The sequence below is a fragment of the Athene noctua genome, chromosome 2 (genome assembly GCF_965140245.1).
Source record: "Athene noctua chromosome 2, bAthNoc1.hap1.1, whole genome shotgun sequence".
NCBI classification, from domain to species: domain Eukaryota; kingdom Metazoa; phylum Chordata; class Aves; order Strigiformes; family Strigidae; genus Athene; species Athene noctua.
The window spans coordinates 109,272,160-109,299,534 of NC_134038.1; the positions used below are offsets into that span (position 1 = coordinate 109,272,160).

The following is a 27,375-nucleotide window of genomic DNA, read 5'->3' on the forward strand; positions in this document are numbered from 1 at the left end:
TACTAGAAAGTCCATCTCCCTCTTTAAGTATTGAAAGGCCACAATAAGGTCTTCCCAGAGCCTTCACTTCTCCAGGACAACCCCAACTCTCACCCTTTCTTCATAGGAGAGATGCTCCACCTGTCTGATCATTTTTGTGGGCCTCCTCCGGACCTACTCCAGCAGGTCCATGTCTTTCTTGTGCTAAGGATTCCAAAGCTGGATGCAATACTCCAGGTGGGGTCTCACCAGAGCAGAGTAGAGGAGTTCTCTTGATGCAGCCCAGGATAGGGTTGGCTTTCTGGGCTGCGAGCTCACACTGTCAGCTCATGTCCAGCTTTTCATCCACCACTACCCTCAAGTCCTTCTCTGCAAGGCTACTCTCAATCCCTTCATCTCCCAGCCTGTATTGATACTGATCGTTGCCCCAATCCATGGGCAGGACCCAGCACTTGGCCTTGTTGAACCTCATGAGGTTCACATGGACCTACTTCCCAAGCTTGTTCAGGTCCCCATATATATTATATACTATGAAATATAAATATTCACACTGAGTAAAAAACAAAAAGATCCTGAAAACATTCTTCCTATAGTGTTTTTCTGCATGTAAGCAGTACCTTATCTGGATGTTCGTTAGTGCTGCAATTAGTGATTTTCTCAAAGGTGGAATACTGGCAATTACAGGAAATTCATTATACCACCACTTATGAGAATATTTACACTGTGTAACTTCCAATGAAAGTATTTATATTATTTATTTTATCCTGTATTCTGTTTCTGAGCTTTTCTTCTCTGTGTTTTGGGGTATTGGTCAGGGAAAGGGAATGTCAACGTGTGTTATTGTTCATGCTATACCTCTGCACGTGAAATTAAAGTGTTTAGAAATGTCTACAGACCTCCTTTTCCTACTGAAACCACCTATAATTAGAGATAGTTCCATGAACGCTGCTGGTGTTATGGTGGTATAGATGAGATGAGACTCAAACCCTCCTGCTTCCAAGACCAAACATTCACCCTCCACATTTAAGGGTCATTGATTTCCTTTTAACTTTATTCATTTCAGGTGCTCAACCTGTTCCTTGCCTTGCTGCTAAGCTCCTTCAGTGCTGACAACCTCTCAGCACCAGACGAGGATGGGGAGTTGAACAACCTGCAGCTTGCTTTTGCTCGAATAAACAGGGGTCTTCAGTACGTGAAACACACAACATGGGATTTTTGCTGCAATGTCCTCCGGCATCCCAAGACAACAGCTGAAAAGAAGGCCATGATGAAACTTGCTGCCCAGAATACAGGTGCTCTTAACAACTGTGTGAACAGTCACACAACTGCTGAGCTTGGCAAAGACATGGAGAATCACAAAGAGAACCACACTGAGGATGGAATGAATAAAAATGGGGAGAAACACCTGGGAATTACAGACAATGACGATTTTATGACCAATCCTAACCTGTCCATCTGTGTTCCTATTGCTGTGGGAGAGTCGGATATCGAGGAGGAAGATGAGGAACAGAGCACCTTTACAGAAATGGAGCAGGTAGGCAACTAAAATATTTGCTAGTTAGTTGTAGCTTATTAAGATGGCATTTGTTCCCACCCTTGATCTGGATCCATGGCCCATGATGCAAATGTCCTATGGCCTAATCCTGCCTTTGATATCTTGTTAACTTCAGAAGAAGTTACAGGTGCATATCCAAGAGCAAAATTCAGTCTCCAACAAGAGGCATTCCCTTTCTTTGTATTCTTTGTGCTTGACTAGATTAATTCTTCTAACCAGAGCAATTAAACACTTTCTCACACAGGAGACTTTTTTTTTTTTCTTTCAACTGAATAAAATTTTACAGAAAAAATCTTAGGTCCTCTGGCTGTGACAGGGGATTTCTCAGTGTGCAAAAGTAAGCAACGGCTTGGTTTGATTTGTGCAGCAAGAATCAAGGACCAGGTAGTTCTCTTAAAAGTACAATGAGGCAGAGGCTGATTATGGCAAGGCACCAGAGAAAGAGAGAAGATATGTAATCATATGTATTCAGACAGGAAAAATAGTTATTTGCCTGTTCTTTGGTGTGACGTGAGATTTTTGTTTTCCCCAGAGCACTCAGTAGTAAAGGCTGAAAAATTGTGTGTGGTTTGAAGTGTTGGTATAAAATGGAGAAGTCTTCATAGGAACTCTTTTTCTTTCTTTCTTTCTTTCTTTCTTTCTTTCTTTCTTTCTTTCTTTCTTTCTTTCTTTCTTTCTTTCTTTCTTTCTTTCTTTCTTTCTTTCCTTCCTTCCTTCCTTCCTTCCTTCCTTCCTTCCTTCCTTCCTTCCTTCCTTCCTTCCTTCCTTCCTTCCTTCCTTCCTTTCTTTCTTTCTTTCTTTCTTTCTTTCTTTCTTTCTTTCTTTCTTTCTTTCTTTCTTTCTTTCTTTTTCTTTCCTTCTTTCTTCCCTTCTTTTCTCCTTTTCTTTTCTCCTTTTCTTTTCTTTTCTTTTCTTTTCTTTTCTTTTCTTTTCTTTTCTTTTCTTTTCTTTTCTTTTCTTTTCTTTTCTTTTCTTTTCTTTTCTTTTCTTTTCTTTTCTTTTTTTCTCTGCCTCTCCCTCTTCCCTTTCTACCAGCTTTATCTCTTGGCCCACACACCATATCTAGTTAATATTTTCCAGACCCTCCAGCCCTGATTCAGCATCCTCTGATGCTGGCTGAGACCTGCAGAGTTCAGCAGGCACTAGATCAAAGTTCCTGTTTCAGATCCAACTGTCATGAGGGATCCTATCTCTCCATTGAGGGGAAGAAAGTTTTGAAGCAAAACTGTCCTTAGAGAAGGGCTGTCCTAAAAAAGCCCTGAGAAAGAACAGTGTCAGAAGGTGGGCACAAATTTACTGCTAGATGTTAATTCCTGCTGCTCCATCGTGGAAATCTTTTCAGTGTTAGTGCGTCTGCTCACCACCACATTGATCATCCCCATGGGGAGCTAAATGGCAAGGGGTTAGAAAACTTTATAATCATGCCCACCGTCCAAATAGACATCTAGGTAACAAAAAAAGAAGTCTGAATTTTTTGGTAAACACTTTTAGGAACTGTTCTGTATCTTTTTTTGAGGAATACTTTTATTGATATGACCTGTGGATCAGTGTGGGTGGCATGGATAATGTCTGTTTTTAACTTCTCTATTCCCAGCATTGTATTAGTTAAACCTGCAAGAAAAATACACTTGAAAAAAAATAATAGCATAGTAGATTAGTTTCTTAGTATCAGCCAATCTGTAAATACTGACTAGTATAAATGCACTTAATAGTGTATAAATGTGTTTAATTCTGGAGTTTTGGATTTTGTCTTTTTGTTGTTTTTGGACTTTAAAGATATCCACATCTTTCTACTACATCTGATAGAGGGACACAATCTTAAAAACTCTCAGATTTTTCCCTCATAGTGCAAAGAAAAATTTTGAAATTTTGCACGTAAGTGTCCATGAGGTCTGGAAGTGTGTGTGTGTGTGTGTGTGTGTGCGCGCACGTGTATGCTGCAGCACTATATTCCACCTTCCTCAAGATAAATAGAAATGTTCGCAATTGCAAGCTACACTGCTGCATAGAGCATGGAGGCTTTGGGATTTTTGCATTTTACTGTACCATAGAAGTATAGAAATGCGGATTTCTATTTAGCTGTACTATGTGCCCATGTAGGTGCTGGTGTGTGTATTAGTAGACAAAACAGGTAACCATACATTTTAAGCTCTACAGCAACTAAATGTTGAATTAGACCTTTAGTGAGATCTATCAGAGTCATGAAGGAGAGAACTGATGTAGAAAAATAAGCATTTTAGTGAAATGGAACATTCTGAAAAAAATTTGATTTGAAAATATTAAGAAAACTTCTTCAAATTGTTTTGATAATATTGAAACATTATCTTATGTAATATAAACATCAAGGATTCAGAGTGAAATAAAATAGGAGAAAACAAAACCCAGTAGGAGAAGCAAACCAAAATACTGTTTTCACACTATCTCTTTTCATGAAATTTTCAATAAACATTAGAATAACATTGTCACATTGCCACAAGATATTTGGATTACAGTGAAATAATAGAGTTCACTGCTAGCATGTGAATTAAATAGGAGGCATGGAGTTGAGAAATATATTAATTAGCTTTGTCACTAGTATTTTCCAGGGTTTGACAAACAGCTGCTGCAGGTCACTGCTGCTCCCCTGTGTATAGCCCTGATCAATGGTTTTCAACCTTTGTCTGCAGGCCTGCAGGGCCTGCTGCTGGAAAGGTCCAAACAAGAAGTGAGTTCATATATCCAGCAAACAATTTTACCAAATTTCTAGAGAGTAAAATGTGTGCATGCAAGGGGGTTCCAAGTCAAAGACTCAAAATACATTGGCATAATAAATAAACAAAAATAAGAAGCACTTCAACAGCAGAAATAAGAATTGTGTGATGAGCTTTGTATTTACTTTTCTATAAAACCGTAATAAATTTGCACAGCTGTAAATGTCTCTGTAAGGAGCAGAGCCGTGAGAAAGCAGATCCCAAACCATTCAAAGATCTGTAATTTTTAATGGTGCTCATTCCAAAGACATATGATATGGACCCACAAAAAAACTCACGATCAACACATGGGTTACTGCAGAAGAAATTATTGCACCTGGAGAACAGTATATAGTTCCCTGGATACTAGTTCCCTGGATATAGAGTTGTGGGCATTACAGCATGATAACCTTTGTATCAAGGGCAGCCCTGTGGGACTCTGGGGAATAAACTTCTCACTCACTCCCAAAAACTATAATCCTGCAAGCCAAACCTCCACGAGAGTCTTTACCTCTTTGCCTCCAAGATAGCCATGATAACCATGGCAGAGCTCGTAAAGGAAGAAGAATGTAAACAAGATCAAAATTTACATGATTGCACTGAAAGGGCATAATTATGGTGAAGTATCTTTTTGTGTGGAGAGCATCCTACAGAAACAAAACAAGAACTACCAAGAGTATGCTAAACATTCAAATCTATTCTAACTTTCTCTTAATTATAATCCATATTTTTACATATTTAAATATTTTCGTATGTACAAAGAGAATGTGTATGCATATTTACTTCTCAGGAGAAGGCAATATACCCTGCTCGCATTTAAAGTTGTTGGTTGACCTGGAATTTAGCAGCCCTTTGGCAACATTGCTAGAACCTGCTTTTCTCCTCATGCATGTAGATTTTGGTGCAGTAGCATGGAAGAGGAGGCAAAAGGAGATGCACAAAAAGGGAGTATATGTATGTATGCATGCCTCTCAAGTGCACGGCTAGGTAAATCTAAATAATTCTTACACATCCTTTGCACTTTCTCTGTCAGTTGAAGATCTTGGACCATATTCTATTAATCGTGTGCTCATATCAGTCTGGACTCATCCATCATGATGGAGAGGCTAAGGGAAGGCTGGTCCAGGCATAGTTGTTGATCCCAATTGGGTATTTTAGGGTGATGATCAGCTCAGCTTACAGCTCCTGTACCAATGCCAGACTCTTCCCGGAAAGTCACAAAACTACTCTAAAGTAAGCCATTGTGGCTATGAGAAATGGGCCCCACAGTGTTACACAGAGCAGTTTGAAATTTCAGATGATGAGAAACCCTTCTGTGACTGCACATTTTCCTCTGAGTAATAGAAATGTCTAAGTTTAAATTTCAGCTGCCATTTCTATTATCAAAGCTTACACTGGCAGCAGCCGTCTTCCTGAAAGCTACCAATTTGTGGTACTGTCATTGAGAGGAAGAGAGCCCACCTAATAACTTCTAAATCTCCTTTGATTACTGAGATGCAAGTGAGATGCCTTGCCAGCTTGGAGAGCCAGGAGACACATGCCTGAAGCCCACATATATGGTGAAAGGATCAGAAAGAAAAGCTGAACAATAAAAGTCAGCACAGCTGCAAGAATCTGGCAGGAGTGAGGCTGAGAAAGGACTGCCTTGAACTTAATTAGTCATTACTGTGTGATACGTGTGTTGATGCTGGCCACTGAAACATTCTACCTTATGTCTTTATCTAACTCGCCTCTCCCCGCTCACAGTGCTGGAGAAGTCTCTCCCCGCCAGTCCACAAGATTTCCTCAGGATTTTATAAGTTTAGCCTCATAATGAGAATAATTGCCTTCCATTTTTCCTCTGCCTTTGAGATGTATAATTTGACATGTATAATGGGTTGTCCTAGCAGGAAAACAGTTCCCAAAAGCTCAGCAAGCAACCACAGTAACATGCTGGCTGCATGTCCTCAAGTTTCTGTTGGGTTTTCATTTTGGTTTCCTAGATGATTAAAATATAGAAATTATTTTCTTGAACCTCTGTAGAGTGTCTTGTAATTGCTTATAAAGACCATCTTTTCACATGTGACATCAGCTTTCAGCCTCCTGAAGAATGAATATGAAGAACCATATTATGGGCACAGTAAGGTGATAGGACAATTTAGTGTACACAGTCCAGTCCAGCTGACACAGTGGATTCTATCAGAACTTACCTGCAATTTAACTACGCTGAATGTTTCAGACATCAGAGGGGTTTGTACCTTTTACATTAGATGTATAAGTCCAAAGCTTAAATCTTCAGAATTCCTACTTCAGTATTGCTTAACCTCCAAGGTGCCCACAGCTGTAGTCCAGAACAGTGTGCTCCTTTTTCACAGTGACATCACTTTGTGGTTCAGAGGAATCCTGTGATTAATGGACTAAGAAGAGGTTCCAGATGAGTAACACTGAGTGTCCTGATTCAGTCTCCAGTGTCCTGCACTTACAATGTTAAACTCAGTCTTGTTTCTATTACCCCAGACCTCAGGTCTTTCTGCATGCTACCTGGATCCTTTTCTGCATCGATGAGTTCCTACAGTCAGCAATATTTATTAGTACAACGAAGAAAATGGCTCTATCCTCTCCTTGTTGTTTGAGTCAGCCCAACAGGATTGTTACTGCTTTCTTCTCTTCTTTGAATTAAATACTGCATGTGCTGCCTTACTCAACTACTGCCCTCAACTTGATCTGTCTGTGTGGCGTGCCATTGAGAAGAAAATCCACACTGTGGTGGCTAGTGGCTCTTGGCCACATCTGATATTCATCCCCTCTGCTGTGGCAAAGCCAGGCACGGCTGCTGCTTTCTCGCAGGGATAACACCTTTGTATTTTCACATGCATCACAGTGCCGAGCCAGCAGCACTTGCCTGCTTGTCTTCAGAAAATGCCATTATTGATTTGTTCCGACAGAGTGGCTAATTGGGTCATATGGAAAGTGCTGCCTGCCTGCTGCCAGGATGGAGCACTTTGAAGCTTCTTACCCTTTCCTCGACACTGCCTTGACACTGGGAGCTGCCTTTCAGTGCACAACGACCAGGTGCCAGCTCCCGCCATAGCTAATTTGTGCAATCCTGAGGCTGCAAAGCAGGCGAGGGCTGGTCCATCCTCTTGCCCGAGGCTCACTCCTGGCTGCGGAAATCCTTACATAGCAAATAGATGTTGCTGTACCTGCTAGGGCTCACCTTTCCATGACCTGACAGGGAATGCTGCCTGCGGGAATGAGGCAGTGTCTTTCCTTGTCTCTCAGGCTTTCCCAGTTTCCCACCTGCACAGCTGCACTTCTCGGTGTGGTTTTGCTAGACCCCTTCAAGGCAGAGCAGCACCTCTGCTCTGATTTTCAGGAGTTTTGGGTCTGGGTTTGCACAGAGGACCCAGGAGTGTACTTTGCCTGGATTTTGCACACTGAATGAGTACTCAGAACTCGCCTTGCTTCCTCAATCATATTCACAGTTCTTTCTTGATTGGTAGTTCTTCCTCGTGTAAACCCTTGTCTGGGCTCCACCAAACACATCTCCCAGGAAAACCACGTTTTCAGACTTTAGATGAGTAACTGCCTCTGTACACGTCAACGATAGAGCTGGCTGCCACCACAGTCACTATTCAATGATGCAGTTTCTATATTGCCCTGAACTGGATTAAAGCCCCAAGCTTTTATTCTCATCTTCCTCCTATTTATTTCAGAATTACTGACTCATTTTATTTCATTTAACAAGGTGAATCTGTTTCTGATGGCCTTTTTTTCATGTTTCTACCAGTAAGCAATTCATAATTTTGAGGTCAGAGAGGACCATTAGGATCAACGTGGTTTAGCTTTCTCACAATACTGAGTCAAAGACTTCAACCACTGATTTCTGCACAGAGCCTGTAAGTTTATTTTAGCTGTGATACATCATCTGTAAGACAGAAAAAGAATGAAATGTCTCAAGTAACAGCGAGTTCACCATGTACATTTGGACCCACATCTGTTTCCTTTGTATACAGTGGAAATTTTACTGTCCCATTTCTGTGCATTACAGACCTGTTCCTAAACCTGAAGTGACTCTGTAAAAGTCAATAGAATTATTCCAGGTTGACATAAGTGTTGCTGAGATTATTGAAAATTGCTATAAAAATGCCAGTGCATAAAGATTTTGATATAAAATTTTTTGTGACAGTGTCTTATGCTCCTAATAGTTCTAACATCTATAAATCAGAGATCCAATGAAGTCGTGTTTATTTGACAGGGTACATTAATTTCAGCCTTTTACTGCAGGAAATATACTTCATTGTCAGGAACCATAATGCCCTTTCAGACAGTATTTATATTCCATCTGTTTTCAGTTCCAGACTGTGGATCACGGTCTCGTTTAGTGCAACTGGATAAAATACCTTTGAATTCTGTTGGTGACTCCCCAATTCTTACTGACAGGAGACTGAGCTCATGTGTATACATGCATGCAGCATGAAATAAATCTTACAGCATTCTTGTCAGCTTTATTTGGGCCAATATTTTTCTGATCATTAATTAAGACAGCAGGGGTTTTTCATTATTATTACATACACAGTTTGCCTGGACTTCTCTATGTTTTGCTTTGCCTTTCTTGAAAACTGCATAGAACTCAATTACTTGCTAATTATTTTTAGCCATAAAATACAACATTTACGTATTTGTAGTCTTCAGAAGAATAGCAGCAAGGCCATTAGAAAAAGGACTATAAATCACAGCAGCAGATTTAAGGCACCTATGTCTTCATCTTTGTTTTACATATAGAAAGACATTTGTGTTTATTTTGTTTCAGGACGATGGGGCAGAAGAAGATGAGTCCATGTCAGATCTCTACTGATGTGATTAGAGCAGTCACACTGCAAATAAAGGGTTTAGGGTGCTTATTCAGTACGCAGTGGCAGGGAAATATATTTGTCCACAACATAACGCCTAAGGTGCAGGAAACACAGGGAGCTGATGGAGGAGAGAAAGAGAGGAGAGAAAAAAATAAAAAAGCCTGGCATTGAAAGAGGCGATATCAGGCGTAGCGGACTTGACAACATGCATTTGGACAAGTGCCCAGACTGTGGACTACGTGTCAGTCACAGTCTACTGGGTGCCATTTCCCAGTATCCATATCCCTCCCTGGAGCAAAATGCTGCCCAGAAAGGAGCATTTCTCACTGTTTCTCCCTTTGGTAAAGAAAATGTCGATATATAACATTTTGGGCAAAATGAACAGCAGCCAGTTCCCCAACAGCTCCTGTGCCAAGTGAGACAGTGCATGCATGTGTCAGGGGCTTGAAATTACTCCCACTAATTATGGTCCAAAATAACAAAATTTAAAATAATGGTTATTTGTTGCTATTGCCAGTAATAATATGAGACTTCTTTAATGATCAAAATATTAATGGCTAGTTTGGGTGAAAGGTTGCAGGTTATTTCAGGCACTCTCACTCACTGCATTTTGAGGCAAACTTCCAAAATTTAAACTTCCATCAGAGGAGCGCATTACTCTGAGTTCTTCATATTATACTGTGAAGAGATCCCAATTACCAAAAGAAACATAAAAAGTGGAATGTGATTAAACTTCAAAACGCAATTTAGCAGAAGGTATTAGCTTGAACTCTGAACAATGAACACTTATGAAATACTTTCACTGCCTATTTAAGCCTATTGAATTGATAACAGGCTAAATTAACTTTGGCAGTCCATCTTTTTGCCAAGTTCTCCCACTTAGACTAATTTTAAGACTCAACCCTTGGAATAATGAATCTATGTTTTATTACGGGCAGTGTGTTGCCCAGTGTGGGAAAGGATCTTAGGCCAGCAAGGCAGAAGCCATTAGAAATAACATGCCTTGCTCCTCCATGGCTGGAGTTCAAATGCTTAAAATCTTCTGGATTAATCAGAGAAGGAGCACTGCTAAACTGATGTTTCTCTCCTTGAGGGATGACGTTTGGCAAAGCATCCAGTGATTGTGCAGAGACCAGCAGTTAGTGGCTGTGATGTTGTTTGTCTGGCAAGTTTTAGTTCACCTTTATTCAAAATGAAAAAAAAATCCCAGAGCAGTCTGGTTCCAGAGGAGTTTTTGCTGATAACATACTTTGATGAGCAGCTGCATTTTCTGGCCAGACTTAGCCATTCTGAATTTTAAGGACCAGATTCTGGTATTTTTATCCACCTAAGTACTCACAGGTACATGATTTTTTTAGAACAAGTATTACAGTTTTCTTCCGAATACCTCATGACTTTCAGGGGGGGAAAATTGTTTCTTAAGTCCACCAGGAGGACAAGTTCTGTGTTGAGCTACATAGGTGTAACTTCAAACATTAATGGCCTTAACTCTGACAGATGACAGCAGAGTTGGAGACTCCCTTGGGGCCTGTGGACATGCAGGTTGGGGGCATCATTTCACCTACACAGAAGCTAGCAACAGGTCTATGCTGTTTCTGAATTTGGAGTCTATCTTCTGCATGCATGTGTTAGTGATTTGGATTTTAATAAATGGGACCCTTATAAAGGCTGGGTCATCAAGAAAAAAAAAGTAGTCCAGAGGGTTTCACATGGCAAATATGGGCAGCACATTCTAATTCTAATGTTTTACTAGTCCCTTTGCCCCAGATTGTTTCTGGCTTTTGCTTAGATAAATGGCAAGTGAAAAGACTGGGAGAGGTAGGTAAGGCCTGAAGAAATTAACAAATATCAGTCTACTAAACTAGCCTAATGTCTGGTTGTTTCTGCTGAAGTGGACTGATGGACAAGGTGGCATAGGATGGAGAGTGGGGATGACCAGACCCAATCAGATGTTCTGGTTTGACTGAGTGGTGGGGGTGTTTTTGTAGCAGGGGAGGAAGCTACAGTGCCAGCCCCTTGTGAGAAGCTTCTCAAAGCTCCTTCGGCTCCAAGTCAGACTCACTTTTGCACCAAGCTCAGTTCAGTTAGTTGTGCTTCTGTGATAATGTATTTAAGAAGGGGAACCTGGGAGGAGTGGGTGGAGTTGTGAGAAGAATTTGCCAGGAGAACGTCTGCGCAAACACTGAGGTCAGTGGAAGAAAGGAGAAGGGGGGAGGTGTGCCAGAGCAGGAACTCCCCTGTATCTCAGGGTGAGATGAGAGTGCCACTCACCCTGCCACCCATGGAGGTCACTGGTGGAGCAGATACCGATTTGAAGCCCATGAGGGCCCCACACTGACCCAGGTGACTGAGCCCCAAAAAGGCTGGGACCCTGTGGGAAGAAGGCCCCGCTGTGGTAGTTCGGCGCTGGGAGGATTGAAACACATGGAGTGACTCACATGCCTGTAGGAGTGACTCATGTCAGAGTTGGTTTGTATAGGACTGTCTCCCGTGAGAGGGAGACTATGCTGGAAAAGGAGAGGAATGCCAGAAGTTCCCTGACCTAAGGTGGAAGAAGCGGCCGGACTGACCACACCCCCGTTCCCTGCCTCCTGTGCCACTGCAGGGAGGAGGTAGAGATGTCAGGATCAAAGCTGACCCCCTTCTTCGCAGGCTCAGCTTTGCTCCTGGTATCTCTACCTCCTTGAGATGTGCTAACATTTCTCATAGTCCTGCTCTGTCTGTTATGTGTAGTTGTTGTTAGTGTCTGTATTAAATTTTATGTTCTTTTTTTCTTCCCCTAATGAGTCTGTCTTTTGCTTGTGCCATAATGGATAAGCTCATCCCTCTCTGTCCTTATCTCCATTTCCTGGGTCTTTTATTTTTTCCTTCCCAGCACTGGGGAGAAGGGGGAATGAACAGCTGTGTGGTGCTCAGTTGCTCTCTAATCTCAAACTACGACATCAGGTTTAGACTTTTTCTTACCTGTTTTCATACCCACTGGGAGGAATTTGAAGGTCTTAAATTATGTACCTGTGTTGCAACCTGAAGGCAGGATTTCACATGCTTACATCAGCATTGCAAATGCTGTAGTCTCCTGATAAAATGCACTTGTAAAGGAATGTAGTGTAGCACAAGTCCTCTTTCTGTTTTAGCTATAATCCAAGCCCTGTGGTGTGGTCCTGCTCCAGGTTTTCCTCTGATTTCTCATTAAAAGGAGTAGTGGTAACTCTGCTTTACAGAAGCAATTCTTCAAAGCGGGTTAGAGAGATTCTTAAATGTACACACTTAAAATTGACAGCTGCACACCAGTCCTCTTTTATTCCTAGAAGAATAAGTGATATTAATCTTCCCCTTCTCGTATTAAGGAAGCAAGGGGATTTTCCTGATGTATTTGGTGATTTTTCTTCTCCTGTTAAAGTGCAGAAAGATAAATCCACTGATTTTATTGGTGCTACAAGGATTTGCATTTATTTGTGAAAGAGAAGAACCAAGATCATAAACGATCTGTTCTGGTAATAAGAAGCCACAATTTGTTTCCCTGGATTGTGGTTATTTATTTCTCTCCCATTTTAGCTCAGATTCTTCAAGGCTTTTCAGAAAGACTGAATTCAGCATATCTGAGAGTTGTAAGCCCAACAGCTCAGCAGACTGTAGTCTCCTGTTTACTTTACACACGAAACAGGTGCCACCCAGGCAGTAATGCAAGCTTGCCGTGTTTCAGCAGCATTGCAATCTGCTTGCTTCTCCACTTATGCAGAGGTAGGATATAAACAGTTCAATTTTCACGATCATTTACTTCTTGGCTTCTTTGCAGAGGAAGGGTGCCAGATACTAGACACAAACTGTTGCTGAGAAAGGATGCCAGTTGCTACCAGGCACAGTAATTTTATGAAATCCATAGCTGTCTGCAAGGAGGAACACAAACATCAACAATTACTTTACAGAGTAAACAGTCATCTCTTAACTATGTGTGTCACACTGATGAACTGGGTTTACTATACATTAAAAGCTCCTCAAACTCCTATGATAGTTTTCATATCCGAAAACTGGCTGTAAGGAATTTTGCAGGTAAAATATGTTGTCATCTATTAAAGTACTAATTGCTGCTCTATTGAGCTGCATTTCTCAAGAAGGCTCAATTTCATAATGTCAGTCATCTATGAATGACTAATGCAGAGATAATTTTGTTGCCAGTATTCTTGGCTGCTGCTGCTGCTTCCTCTGATGGGCAATATCCCATGGTAAAGCAGAGTCCCACCTGTATGGCCAAGTGTGTGCAGACTTGCATGTGGGGGACCAGGACAAGCCTCCACCACTCTGAGTCTGCACCTGGAAATGACCTACCTGATCAGCTTGTTCCTGGAAAGTGACCACAGGACCTGGACATCCCTGAAAGGGATTAGTTTCTCAAAACTGGTCCTCAAAGAGACAGAGGGATGCATGAGTCTGGTGGGGAGTAGAGAAGATACATAGGATTGAAGCTTCCCATTGTATTGTGGACTGAGTAAAGGGCAGTTTGCATCTGCACTGTCTCACCAGAGACAGGAGATACCTTGTCCACTTCATAAAATAACTTCAATTGACTTTATCCTGCCACATTCTTCATCCTTGATTGCTGACTCTGCAGTGACAGTTGCAAGGGGGGAGGGCTCCAGAGCCAATTCCCACTTCTTGCCTCCCTACCTGCTTGGGAGAGGAAGTTTCCTGCTATCAAAGGCTTTGCACATCTTCTTTCCCACAACAGCCATGCCCAGGGAATCAGGGAACAAATGTTACAAGCCAGGGTCATGATCTAGGGAGTGAGTGAAGCATCAGGAGAATCCATCTGAACTGATCACCATTTGAAAGGCAGGTCCTGGGATCCTCTTTCTAAATTTATTTGCACAGGATGGAAAAAAATGGTATTTCCATGGGGAAGGAATAAAGTGAATCTATGCTGATGACAGGTATTTGTCTTGTTTTGCCAACAGCAAGTCCTCTTTCCAAAGCATCGACATTTGCACTAATCCCCTTTTGAGCCTGAAACAATTAGCCAATCTGAGCTTTTCAGCGGCAGAACACAGTGTGGAGCCTTTGTATTTATTTGTGTCAGCAAACAAGTATGTGGGTCTGTGCACAAACGCACTTGAGATGTCACCCAAATTATGCTCTATTTTCAATCTGGTTGCTGTTTTTCTGGTGCTACAACTGGCCTGCAGCATGCAAGGGGACAACACTGGATTCATCCTCCTCTATGTGCTAATTGCTGGTATGGTGGTGGCATATCACCTCTTTTTAGGGCCCAGATCAGAGCAGAGGTGAACAAATTTTAGTTTATGCTGTGAAGGAGCTGAGGTCTGTCCTGGGCTCCCAACCCTCCATTTGCATGCACAAAGTTTTTGTATCGCTGAATGGTTTTACTTCATAAATTATGAAAACAACTGAATCAATAAATATTAACATAATGTGTATTGCCTTGGCAACATAGCACTTGATATAAAAATTAAAAACAAATTCCATAAACCACCCACGGTGGGGAGCTTTACAGGAGATAAACCTGCTGCCATTGCTGCCAGAAGAACAAATCATCTGGAATCAGAACAAAAGCAAACAGTCCGAAGTTAAACAACATAAACCAAAGGCACCTTTCCCCAGACAGGTCTGTAATGATTTTCAGGTGCTGTGTGCTGGAAATGAGACTTGCATCCCATGAGCATAGCTTATCAGGGCTGTCATCAGTTGCTTGCAAAAACTCAGTTGATTCCCTAACACTCCTTTTGGGATCAGTCTATACAATCAGATTCTTTTGAAGAGTCTATTCCTCTTAAGACATTTGCTCCCACCTTACAAATTTTCAGGACAAGTCTGAAAACACATGGTGAAGCAAATCATTGTCCGAGCACATGTGCATGTTGTCTCCATTGCCAGGATATATTTCATCAGTTTTAATTAACTCTTCAGATACTTGGTACAAATGTGATTTCTGGGAAGCAGCTGGGCCCACATTTCCTGGAGTTTAGCCTCTAGGAGTGTTCCAAATCTTGTTACCACAGAGGGGTTAACAAATAGAGAATTGGTGTAAGTTTGGCATTTGACTCTAGCTTAGTGCAATAATTTGCTTAACAACTTGAGTATTTGTCAGATCAACTGAGTTACATAGTCTGTTCTCATACACTGCATAGTCTCTAAAGAATCTGAGTGCACAACCTTTCTGCATAAATGAACTTGAGATGTCACCTCAGATTGCATTGCGCTTTTAACATGAAACAATAGTTTCTGTTGTTTTAGTGCTATAACCAATATCATGCCATTAAGATTACTTGGTACTAAGTTGTATGCACATTGCATTAAAAAAAACCCACAACACTTTTCATGGCTGAGTGCCTTAGTTGTGCATAGTATGCCTTCCACATTAGCTTCTCCCCTGAATATTACGCTATTTCCAAAGATGCGCCTTAAAGAGTGTTACTTTTTGACAGGGACAGAACTGTAACTCAGTGATTATGGAGCAATCTCTGGCCTGTGAAGATCAGTGATACACTGTGCCTAGGAATTGTATGTAATATATTCTTATTCAGAGGGTACAGGCTTGGACACAAATAATTTAATTTATTAAAGTTAGAATATATTTTAGACCACATGCCCTCTGAAGCAGGAAACAAATAATTTGATTTTAAATTAATTTGCTAGAAACACAGAACGACATTTGAAATAACGGGTACAAACCTGACAGTCCAAAAGTATTTATATGGAGAGCAATTTGCTTAACCAACAGCTTCCTTTGTGTCATCCGTTCTTTCAGATAGTTATATTTGGAATAAAGTGTTTTTCTGCTCCTGGTACCTCTTGAGGGACTTCCTGTGGTGATGTGGCTTTAGAACTGAGGCAGGTAGGCCGTGGCTCCCTGGGGAAGGGAAACTCACTTAATACATGAATAACGTTGAATGTCACTCAAGTCAAGGGAAAAAAAAAGGCGGACAAGTGAAAGATAAATAGATTTAAATAATTACTGTTGAACTCCTGTTATGCTTGTAATTTTTTTCTCAGCATGGAAGTCCTTCTGTAAGCAATTCAGCCCAAGCTTTTGAAACCAGTTAGAGTTTTATTAATATTTTAGTAGCAGCATTAGTAATGGCATGAACAATGGTAGTGCTGTGATGAGCTATGGAGTTTTCAGAGAAATCCCTGTCTTAGGTGAATCAATAAAGCCACACTGATTTACACCAGCAGAGACCCTGGGCCTCCGATGTAGAGACTAACCCTGCAAACATGCTCTCTTCTGCCATTAGTCCTGGGAGTACTTCTGAAGAGCTCAGCAGCAATAAAAATCACCACAGGAAGAAGTGGCTGAATTTAAAGGCATCACTCATGCTAGCAAGCAAGGTCTAGTCAGATGTGTTTGCAGAAAAAAAAAAAAAAAGAAAAAGTATTGCTCTGATTCCAGAGTCCATCCCTTTTTAGGGAACTACTTAAGGTTGTGTTCTCCTTTCAACCTACAGTTAAGTCCCATTGACATGAGTAGGTGCAGAGTAGTCTTAAGTGTTTTGCTGAACAGGAGCGCATATTTACATGTTTACCTGCAGTTTTTCCACATCTGCTTTTAGATACCTTTTATCTCTTCCAGTGAACTCTGCATTTTCCTTCCCTTCAATGTGTATATTATCTCCTCTGGGTGAGGTTTTTTCCACACTGTTTCAAGCAGGCTTGTAGCACAGTGTTGGGTATTCCACTCATGCCTTTCTTCAGCTGTAACGTTATCACTGCCTGATTGCACGACTTCAGAGTACACACCTATTTGACTGAACTGCAAGCACCTTTCTGTGTGCCTCAGGTCACTGGAGGAAGCTTGTGTCTCAAAACCAGACTCAAAATTGAGATTGGAAGGAAATTTCCTCCTGCCCCAGCAACAACAGCTCAGAAGAAAAGTTGACCTATTTGTATTTCCATTTTCTACAGACAGATATCTTGACATATCCAGTTGCTAAAGCTCAAAAGTTCCAGTATAAACTTGTGTTATCTTGTTTCTTGCCTTTTTCCTTAAGATGTCATCCCCGGACAAGTATAGTCCAGGCTATTTTCTCTTCTAGCTGGGGAATTTTCCTTAAGAAATAAGCATGCTATCAAAGAAAAAGAAAATAAACCCATCTAGGATTATTTCCAGCAGGAAAAACAGCTGCAGCTGAGGGGGAAGCGATGCCAAAGCCCAGGCGTCCGGAGTCAGAACTCTGAGATTTGTGAAGAGTTAAGTGAGTTGCACATGGATAAACAGTTGAAGGCTGAGCCACCACCTCCAGTAGGGCAAAAAGAGGTAACAGAAACAACTTTCCTACCTGATACTGCATGCAATTCATTGCACAACCTCAGTAGTGCATGTCACTGATTTATGTGGGGTTTATGGCTTGTTAAAATACAACTTGTTCATCAAATGGTAGGAAAGCAATGGTATGTAGTAGGTATTACAATCTTGGTAAAGAAGAGAGATTATTTCTTGTTACAAAAATAATTGGAAAGCTTGAAAAATATGCGTTATAAATTAAGATGGGATTCCAAGAGATTTGGGGAAAAAAAGCCCAAGAAATCATCTATAATATTACTGTCTTATTTTAGGAGCAAATATGTGTGTGTTTTCCTGCTGAAAAGTAGCTCTAAGAATGGCATCTGCTGACTTGGCAGATCTGTACCTCGAGTTTACTGGAGGGCATCTACTATCTGTCACGGATCACTATTTCTTTTCCTGTTAGCACATACACCCAGCAAAGGTGCAACAATTTAAGTAGCTGACATGAAGATACTGACTAAATAGTAAAGCTCGGTATCATTCAATTGATGTTGACCAAAGTGCAGCTCACTCGTTATTTCTTGATGTGTACATGTTGACATTTTTTTTTGATTTGTAGGATTATGTTGTCCTCATAAACATGAATAACAAAATTACATGTATTGTACTGTACACTGAGTGACTCCAGGCTTTAAATTCCCTGTATCTTAGCTGCTGACTTGTTCAGGGATTTTTGCCATTCAGATTTAGCATTTTATTGACATAGCATTACTTTTATTATTAGAGACAGATGGGTTCCTCTAATTGAAATCAACAACTGGAGGTTTTGAGTGATGTCCTGGGAGTTTGGAGAACTCCATAGCTCCTTGAGATTGGAACCAGTGGTGGTTTTGGGGAGCTGAATTAATAAAAGGGAAAGGATGACATAGTATCAACATGCATTACACCTCTCCCAGTTCTGTATAAAAATGCTGGAAAGTTTGTGCACAGCAGGAGCAATACCATGGAGAAATCTTGACAGGACAACAGGAAACAGGCTCATCTTCTTCAGGCCTGCTGGTTGATATTGTCATTCATATGGGTTGGAATTTACTATGCTAAGTGTAGACATCTGCATCTGAACTTGTCATCCAAAGCCCGTTTATAGTCAATGAGGATCTGGAGCCAATGTACTTAGGTGAATGTGCCTCATCTCCAACTGAAATCAACATTTAAATTAGGTCAGATGAATCATGTTCTAAAAGAGCCTGTTTCTCTCCATTGACTATAAAGGGAGCCCAAGGTAACTAGATGGGTTGTACACTTAGGTGAGCTAAATTCCACTCACAGTAAGCAGAAATCCTCTAGCCATAAAGCTTTTCTTTAAGGAGTAATCCTCCTTGCCAGAATACTTCTTGGCATATTGAACTTCATCTTCAGACAGAAAAGGTCCTGAACTTTAGAGGAAGAAGATGACTCAAATATTTGATATCCTGGCCTCAGAATAAAGTGCATATATAGTTACCGAAGAATTTAAAATAATGAGATGAAGCATTATAACTAAAATGAATTAGAAGACTGTCAGGAATTTTTCTCTCAGGGGATTAGGTATCCTTCATGTTTAAATGTCTTTCTGATATATATAAACCCTGTGATCCTAACATGGAGGCTGGAAAACTCTTTCCTTTTTTAGCACTATAACAAAATGTCATGATAAATCAGGAACATTCTAGCCTTGGTATATTCAGCAACATCATGATAAAGAAATAATCCCCATTTCCTCCCTCAACTTTCAAAGGGTCTTGGGACACAAATGTCACCTTTGTATAGTAGAGGGTAATTGATTCTATTTGTGGCTGCTTAGAAAGAGGTGGAGAAATATGGCAATAATCCAGGGATGACTTGAAATCAGACGGAAGTTCACATGAGGCTACAAATGCCAACATTAAAGAGCAAAGCCCAAAGGATGCTATTTTTGAAGGCCAGATCTTACGTGGACATTACATACTTACAGTCCTCCTATTCAGAAATAATCTTTGTGCTGGCACAGAAAGACATGCTAATCATCTTTTTGATGAATGTCCCAAGAACTTGCAAGTAGCCAAATAAAGCCAGCAACTGCAAGGAAGTAACAGATTTGATATGTCCAAAAGGCAGGGCTTTGAGTGATTCAGTCACTAACAGGAAGCACTGAATGTGTTCTGAATAAAACACTGTTGATGTCAGTAAACGATACATTATGTGATTAAAAATTCATCCTATATAAATCATCAGAAAGACACCATAGAAATAAAACCATTGATGCCACAAGTGGATAAGACTTCAGAGAACAAACTGGTTGATTTCTCTGCCAAAGCACTGCCCCATAAAATATTTTGTACATCTTGGTGGAATCTACCTTTAAATATATCGGGCAACTTCTGAATTTACCAAAAAAGAACAATTCACTTAGAAAAAATATCATGGTTGAGTATATTGACATAATAACCAGCCTTTTTTTTTTTTTTTCCCCTTTCAAAGTATCATTTCACTACTTTTTTTATTAATTTTATCCATCAGACTCTTTTTATTAATTAATATCTCTTAATTTAATAGACTGTTGTTTACTTCCTTTTGTCTTTGGCTTACCCCCAAAGTCACACGCCATTGTTCTTTCATTTCATTACTTCTTGTAAATGAGTATCTCTGTGCCCTTTATCTGACTTCTTCTACCTTTCTTTGCAACTCCCTCAGTTGTTCCTTTCTGGAGTTGTTTTGCCGAGAAGTAAGCACAATACTCCAAATACAATTTCCACGGAACTGTAAGGAGAAGAAATAGCATCTCATTATCTAGACATGATGCTTTCATATAGGTTTTCTGCATTGTTATATCCCACTGCAAAATTACATCTAATTTTTAAATATTACTCCACGTTTCCAGGATTTCCACTGAAATTTTCCTGGAATTTTTTCATTTGTGTTTTAAGTCAAGTCCCATTTTGCTATATTCTCTCCATGTTTCACCTCTATTTTCCTTTCTTCTTCCTCAGTTTCAATACTGTCTCCAATTTAATGTTATCTGCTAACAGAAGGATTATATCAGTTGGTACCTCTGCTATATCTTTAGTAAAGATAATGCTGACTCTAATCCCTACAGATCTCTGAAGACAAAGTCTGTGTTATATCTGGGTCTTCAGGATGGCTTTTCTCCAAGCAGCAATGGGTGAATCCAAGCCAATTACAATTTATTTTAAAGGTAGACTTTTCTATAACAGATATCCAGACATTTTCTTAAGGTATATATATCATATATCAATTCGATAGATTAAGGCTGTGATCTTCAGAGGTGAGGGAGAGTGGAAGGGAGATAAGAGAGAGTTCAGCCTTCAACAAACATCAACTTTCAATGAGATTTCAGCATCTCACTGCTAAAGGCTTTTTTGAAAACCCATTCATATCAATTTGCCACTATTAAAGACACAAGCGGTGGGTGTGGAAGCCCTGTCCTTAAAACAGCCACTCCACCCAAAAACACATTAAAAACTGCTCTCTGCAGCATGAATTTATGCACTAGAGGGAGGTCTTCGAAAGGGGCTTCTGATGGATTCTGTTGTCTCTGCCTGGTGCACCTCCTCCAATCACTTATTCCAAGAATGAAAGAGGAGATTCTGTATTTGTCCTTTTTGCCTTCTTTTGGCCTCTTTTCACCCCATTTGTGCACAGTACCCTTAGCATACAGGAGAACCACCTTACTGCCTTTACATCTCTATGACATTTCACTCCAAGAAAGCACTCTCCTTTTCTCCTCTGAGTCTTTATTTAATCTACTTTAATTACAGGCTACAGCAAATGTTTAGTGATCTGTGATTCCCATGATTATTCCCCTTTTCCTCTTTTCTAAGCTCAGTATTGTGTTTACTTATTTCTGCTCTCCTGGACTGCTTCCAGTTTTACATGAGCATTCCCTATTGATTGCTAATGGTGTGTTAACTCGGTGTATCGGATCTGTTTACCCCCTATAGTGTGCCTTGTCTGGATCTGTTGATTTGCATATGTTTCAGTCTTTCTAGATATTTCTTTACTTATATTTGTATTAATTCTAACAGGCTCTCCCCCTTCTTTTTATTGATCCTCTTGTTGGATTCTTTTAAGAAGAGTTTATTTTCTGAGGCAACTGAATTTTGATTAGTTACATGTCCCTCATCAACTGTTATTATGTCTCTAGTTCTTTTCCTTCCATTACTGAGTTCATGAAAACTTTCTTAATCCCTTTAACCTTTCTGGCAAAGAATAACCTTTGCTTCTTTCCTACAAGCTTTCCTAATCTTTCCCTCCTCTCTCATATGTATGGTTCCTTCTTTTTCTAGTCCCAGTTCAGACCCTTAAACCTTTGTCTAGTGTTTTCTGAATCCATGTTGACTGCCTTTCTTTTTTGAAGGCTTTTCAGAAGAAATCCTGTCTGTTTTGTTCGGCATGTTTCCCATCTCACTTTGACAATGATGGATTCTAATATCTTCTGAAAACTCCTGCTAAATAACAAGAATTTTTAATTCTTTAAGATGTTTTCCTTATAGGCTATTACAATTGCACCATAGTGTGTTCTGTGCATTTCCTAACCTGTCTCTGCTAAATCCAGCTCCTTCATTGACAATTCTATCAAGCTGACATTGTTCTCACAGGGTTTTTTTTATTTCTGTCTGGTGGTGAGAATTATATCCAAAAAGGCTTCTTTTCACATCAGAATCCCTGTTTTCTACATCCTACAGCTGTATATGTTTAGGACTATTTTGGTGATCTGTGTTTTGATGTCTTCCAAACAGAACAGATAATGACTAAATGCATTCCCTAATAAAGAGTATCAGAAAGTTCTGACTGCTAAAACTTGGTATGACATTTTTTCCACCATCATATACTGTTGGTAGTCTGTAGAAAATGGGCTCTGTACAACAGCTGCATTCTGAATATGGATTTTTTAGAAGCTTTATCCATGTCTTTGACCTGTGCTTTCTGTTCTGACTCTTTTTTTAAAAGGTCTCTTCTCGATTGTTTGCAGTCCTTTTGAGTAGAGCATTAAAAAACGTAGCCAAGACTGTGACCTTCTGGGTGCTGCAGCTAATTGCAAAAATGTAGCTTCCATCCCCACTTGCAAGCATTTCTGGAATGTTCGATCTTGCCCATTTTACCCCAGGTTCAGCATTTCTCTGAATTCAGCTATAAATTTTGCATTGACTGTGTATACTTGAAAACAGAGGGCCCATTTTTACATTAATAATAAATATATAAAGCTGTACCTATTCTCTAACTCCATCACCATCATCCTCATGAAAATAATATTTTATGTGTATGTGCCATCTCTCATAACTATCTCGCAGATTGTTTAAAAGCATGGGTAAGTATTACTGTCCTCATTTTTTTAAAAGGAGACAATAGTATTGCAATATATAGCACAGAAATATTTTAGTAGGTACTCAGAGAACAGAATAAGACAGTAAATAACCAAGTTCTCGTGACTCCTGCTTATAGTTATTTTTCATAATTCTGACCCATGGAAGAAACCAGCTTTGGTGTTGCCTACTTACTTCAGACAGTGCTCTAAGACAGTCATAAACAAACTGTATGCAGGGCTGGGCAAATATTAGTTCTTTCACTTTAGTGACCAAGCTGAATAATCAAGTAAAATACAATTTGGGATTAACAAAAAATGTAAATTTTGCTCTATTTTGACTAGTAAAATAAAATATGGGGAAATAGTCCTGTCTTCTTCTAAAGTTTTAATTCTGTTGAAAGAAAGTTTTAACCTGAAATTAATTTTCCGTTTCATATTTGTGTGATATTTAATCATGTATCATATCTGTTTTAATAACAAATTCAGCCTCTAAAAGAGTTTTTAAAAATAATCTATTCCCCAGAAATTTTTACCCATATCTACCTGAGAATTCCTGCTCTAAATAGATAAGACAACCAATGCTTCAAGGAGCGGGAATATTCTTATCCCCATTTTGCAGAGTAGGATTTGAGAAACACAGAATTTAAACAATGCTCTAAGATGCCAGTGTCAAATATTTCAGGCAAGCAATAGAGCCTCTGAAAAGCTTTCAAAAGTCTTATGTCCTTTCTCCTACATCACTTTGAGATCAGAAATGTGACCAAAAGGCAATGGACCACAAGTAGAAACAAGTTAGGCCTGGGATGTGAGGCAGGTGGAAGAGCCCTCTCACGTGCTTGTGCCTGTAGTATCATGTGACTGGACTCTGGTGACAGAAGGATTTCTGCTCATTTTGAAGTAGAAGCTGTGGTAGGAGGGAACAGAGTATGGTCCTGACTGACAAGGTGCAGATTTCACCCATCAGCTGTGGGTGAGTAGCCTTAGGAATGAGGCCCCAGAGTCAGGAACCCAACACAGGGCATCAAATTCATCCTTGGGCATTTCAGGAGCTAGGTCCCACTTCTGACCCACTTCAGGTGGTACCCCCACCTGAAGGTATGAGCCTTCAGGACATACAGGCCTTAAAATCATGACTGGCTCCATCAGTCCAAGCTTCCACCTACCATTAATATTCAGTGGCTGTTCACTACCTTTCTACAGTTTGCTTCTCTTTTGTTTTAAAAAGTAAGTTTTACATGTCAACTTTTTGTTGTTGGTTTTGTTGATGGGTCAGCTGTTAGCTCACTGCAGCATAAGCAGAGCTGTCACTCAAGGAGTGGGCACCATGTGAAGTGCATGGTGATATCTCTGTTGTGGTGACTTTAGCTGGGATATTGGTTAGTGGAATAAAAATTCAGCTACTTCCTTCGGGAGCTATTGATCAATTTGTTTTCCTCATCTTTACTCTTGTTGACAACAAGCTTGATGAAATCAGTCTTTCTGAAGGCAGTACAGTGGATTTGACAAATCCTGCAGAACTGCTGGAGCAGATCCCTGAGTTTGCTGAGGAGCTGATGGAGCCTGAAGATTGCTTTCCTGAAGGTAAGGGCCTGCATATTTCACTGAAATGCTGAGGAAAGAAACTTTCTCTTCTCTCAGTGAACATCTCTCCACCCACACACCACATTGCTCTGGCTGCTTGCAGTAGTATTTCACTGGTTGCACTTCATTCCTTAGATACTGTAATGCTCCAAACACACCCCCAAAATCACTTGTTATCATTTGTCTTCGGATTTCCAAGATAAGAGATAAGCCAAAAGCATACTCTAAAAGGCTATGCAGCTTCTAAAGTGATAGGCTTTTTTTCATTATAATTTGTGCCATAAAGGTTTTTTTTTTTAAATGTTGTTTTTTCTAACTTGGCCAATGAAGATTTTTGCCTTCCAATATGTGTGCATGATCCAATCTGATAGAAAACTGACCAGATCAGGATGTTTCTATTGCTTAAATGTATATAGACATTTAACAGAAACTGTCTGGAGAGTTGTGAGTCCCAGGGATTCTTTTCCATTTATTTTAAAGGATGTTAAGATTAGCGTGTCCAGTAACTTTCATCTGACCAGGGATGTTCTACGTAAAGGGTATTTTGCTTAATCATTTTAGATAACAATAGATAAGATTTACGTAACTTTTAGTACTGAAATACGCCATCATTTTATTATTTTTTTATTTTTTTAACACCAACCTACTCTAAAACATAGATTTAAAACCCAGCTACGTCAGAAGATCTATTTTAAAGTAAATCTATCAAGTAAATAACATCCTAAGTTACTTCTTCTCAGAGTGAGTTCTATTCCAAATATTATCTCAGCCGGATTCCTCATTTTCCTTTAAACCTGAGTTAGGAAAAACAGGGTTAGCAGAATGTTAGTACATTGCCTTGAAAATTCAAGGATTATTATAAATAAAAATGGAGCTGCTCAGATGGGATCAGACAGAGATGATTTGCTGGGTATATGAATGCCCCTGAAGTCAGCAAAAATGTGCATCTCTATATCTGTGAGGTGGATGATTGAATGAGATAGGGGAGCCCTGCAGGGCTTACAAATATCCCTAGGATCTAAGCATTTTTTTGGCATCTCTGCTTAAAAGCAGTAGACAAAAATTAACGCAGTTGAAGGTGGAAAGCATGGTGTAACTATTCTGGTCCATAGAATAACATGTAGAAATTAGATCTGGTATTTTCATTCTTTACGATATATTTCTTAATGAGGCTAGCTAGCAGAAATCTATGTTATGCTGCTCACTAAGTGAACAAAGTGAGAAATTATTATAATTGTTTAAATAGACCAGTGCTGTAAGATCAGTGCTAGTTAGATGCCACTTTACAAATTCTGAAACTGTGGTTGGCCATGATTGCCTTCCAATTTTTAAAAGAAAGAAGGTGGACATCACACAACCCATCTCTTCATTCAGTGCAAAGCCCTGATTCATTCCAAGAGTAGTAGCACTCTGTAATTTGCTGTCTTAAAATAATCAGAACTGCCTGAAATGCCATCATTCAGGACCACATCCATATCAACTCAGTTTGTCAGATCTTCTCCACCGCTGTCAATGGGATGCAGGGTAACAGATGTTGCTCTTCTAGATGGATCACTGAAAGCATTAAGCTGGTTTTGAAGCCCACATGTCATCCATCAGCAGAGAAATGTAGAAACAAAGGGACTGTGGGCTGAACCCCAAGCTGGGTTACATCCACCCTGCTGGATCCTGCTCCCTTCCCCCTGAGCATCCCTGCTCCTGCCTTTTGCCTTTTATTCCTCACCTATTCTAGTTCCTCACCAGTCCCTGTTCAAGTCAGGGTGTGTTCTTCTTCTCCCAGGGTACAGCCAGCTGAGGCTTGAGCTCTAAATGGGAATTGAAGGAGAGCTTGCTCCCAGACCTTGGACCAGTGCAGGGTGTCTGAGGGCACTGGGGATGCAGTTGCAGGTGACATCCTCCCCAACATATCTGCTTTTCTTTCCTGTGCAGCAGGTAGCCATGCAGATTTTTCAGACACTGTGTAGGCTAAATGTGATCACATTCTTCATGGATTTGGCAAAAATGCATAAAGTTGACATGAATGTTTGCTCATAAAATTTCAAGTCAAAATACTGTAGAAAGTCCGAATTAATTTGTTAACATTTGTTTTTATTTATGAAGGGAATTTTCCTATAATCTTCTTCTATTAAATACCTTCCAATATTTTTACCCAAACTTACCATTACAATTAAACCTCGTGCAATTATCATTTCAGTCTTGTTAAAAAAAAAAAAAAACAACAAACAAGCAAGCCAACAAACAACAGTCTAGTTAGCTAAGATATGACAAGGTTATAAAGTTCTAAAATGCAGTATTGAAGGGCATGCACTGGGCAAGTTTATCTAGTATTGCCTTTACTGGCTTGTAATCGATACAATATTTGGTATACTTGGGAGAATGACCACGTAATATTTGTGAAAGAAGGAGATTAGGTGAGATGAAGAGTGAGAGGGGAAGGGTTAAGTTCTTACCCTGTTAGATCACCGGCTATCTAAATTCAAACTATGACATTTCTAAACACATCCAGCATAGGTTATGTCCTGAACAAATATGTTCTGGATTCAGCCCCCTTTTTCAGATAACAAAGGCAAGGAAGATAATGCATGTTCTTGAAATAGTTGCTGAAAGTTTGCTGAGGTCACAGTTTTCCGGGAGTTGGGTGACCCAGATAAGCCATAGGTCATTTTTCTTGGGGAGACTTGTTAATTCGTTATCATCTCAAAATAACTTTGATTAGGGTCAACAGGGAATATTCCTGGGTCAGGAAATTTGAAGCCAAGGTAGGGTCACAGTTCTGGCAGCTAGCAAGTATTGCTGGGAAAAACCTGATAGAAATGGAGATCATTCTTGTTGCTGGTTGATGGGAAAGCAACATCTAGGCAATGCCAGCTATTTGGGTATTTTTTCCTCCAGATGCCTTGCAACACTCCAGTCCTGTTACCTCTATTGGTATGCATTCTCTGCATCAGAAATTGCTATCTGTTTGGACATTATCTTCTGTGTCTCAGAGAAGGTCATCCAAAGAGAGCCCCCTGGCCCCAGCACACTTCTCTCTCCCAGACCCTAATAGGAGAAAGTTTTCACCAAGTCCTTAAGTGTAATTGCCCGGACACAGCCCACTGGCAAAGGTTTCA

General features: G+C 40.1%; 1 protein-coding gene across 2 annotated transcripts in view; it reads left to right on the plus strand.

The window, feature by feature from the left end:
- The window catches only part of LOC141957814 (sodium channel protein type 5 subunit alpha-like), a 225,414-nt gene that overhangs the window by 147,920 nt on the left and 50,119 nt on the right, over nt 1-27,375 (plus strand). Inside the window, exons 17-19 of one of the 2 annotated variants that reach the window (XM_074899871.1) lie at nt 1,043-1,513; nt 17,221-17,367; nt 24,142-24,262. In XM_074899871.1, the coding sequence (XP_074755972.1) occupies nt 1,043-1,513; nt 17,221-17,367; nt 24,142-24,262 (739 nt within the window). The remainder of the gene's footprint in view (nt 1-1,042; nt 1,514-17,220; nt 17,368-24,141; nt 24,263-27,375) is intronic. The other variant, XM_074899870.1, reaches the window with a different exon arrangement.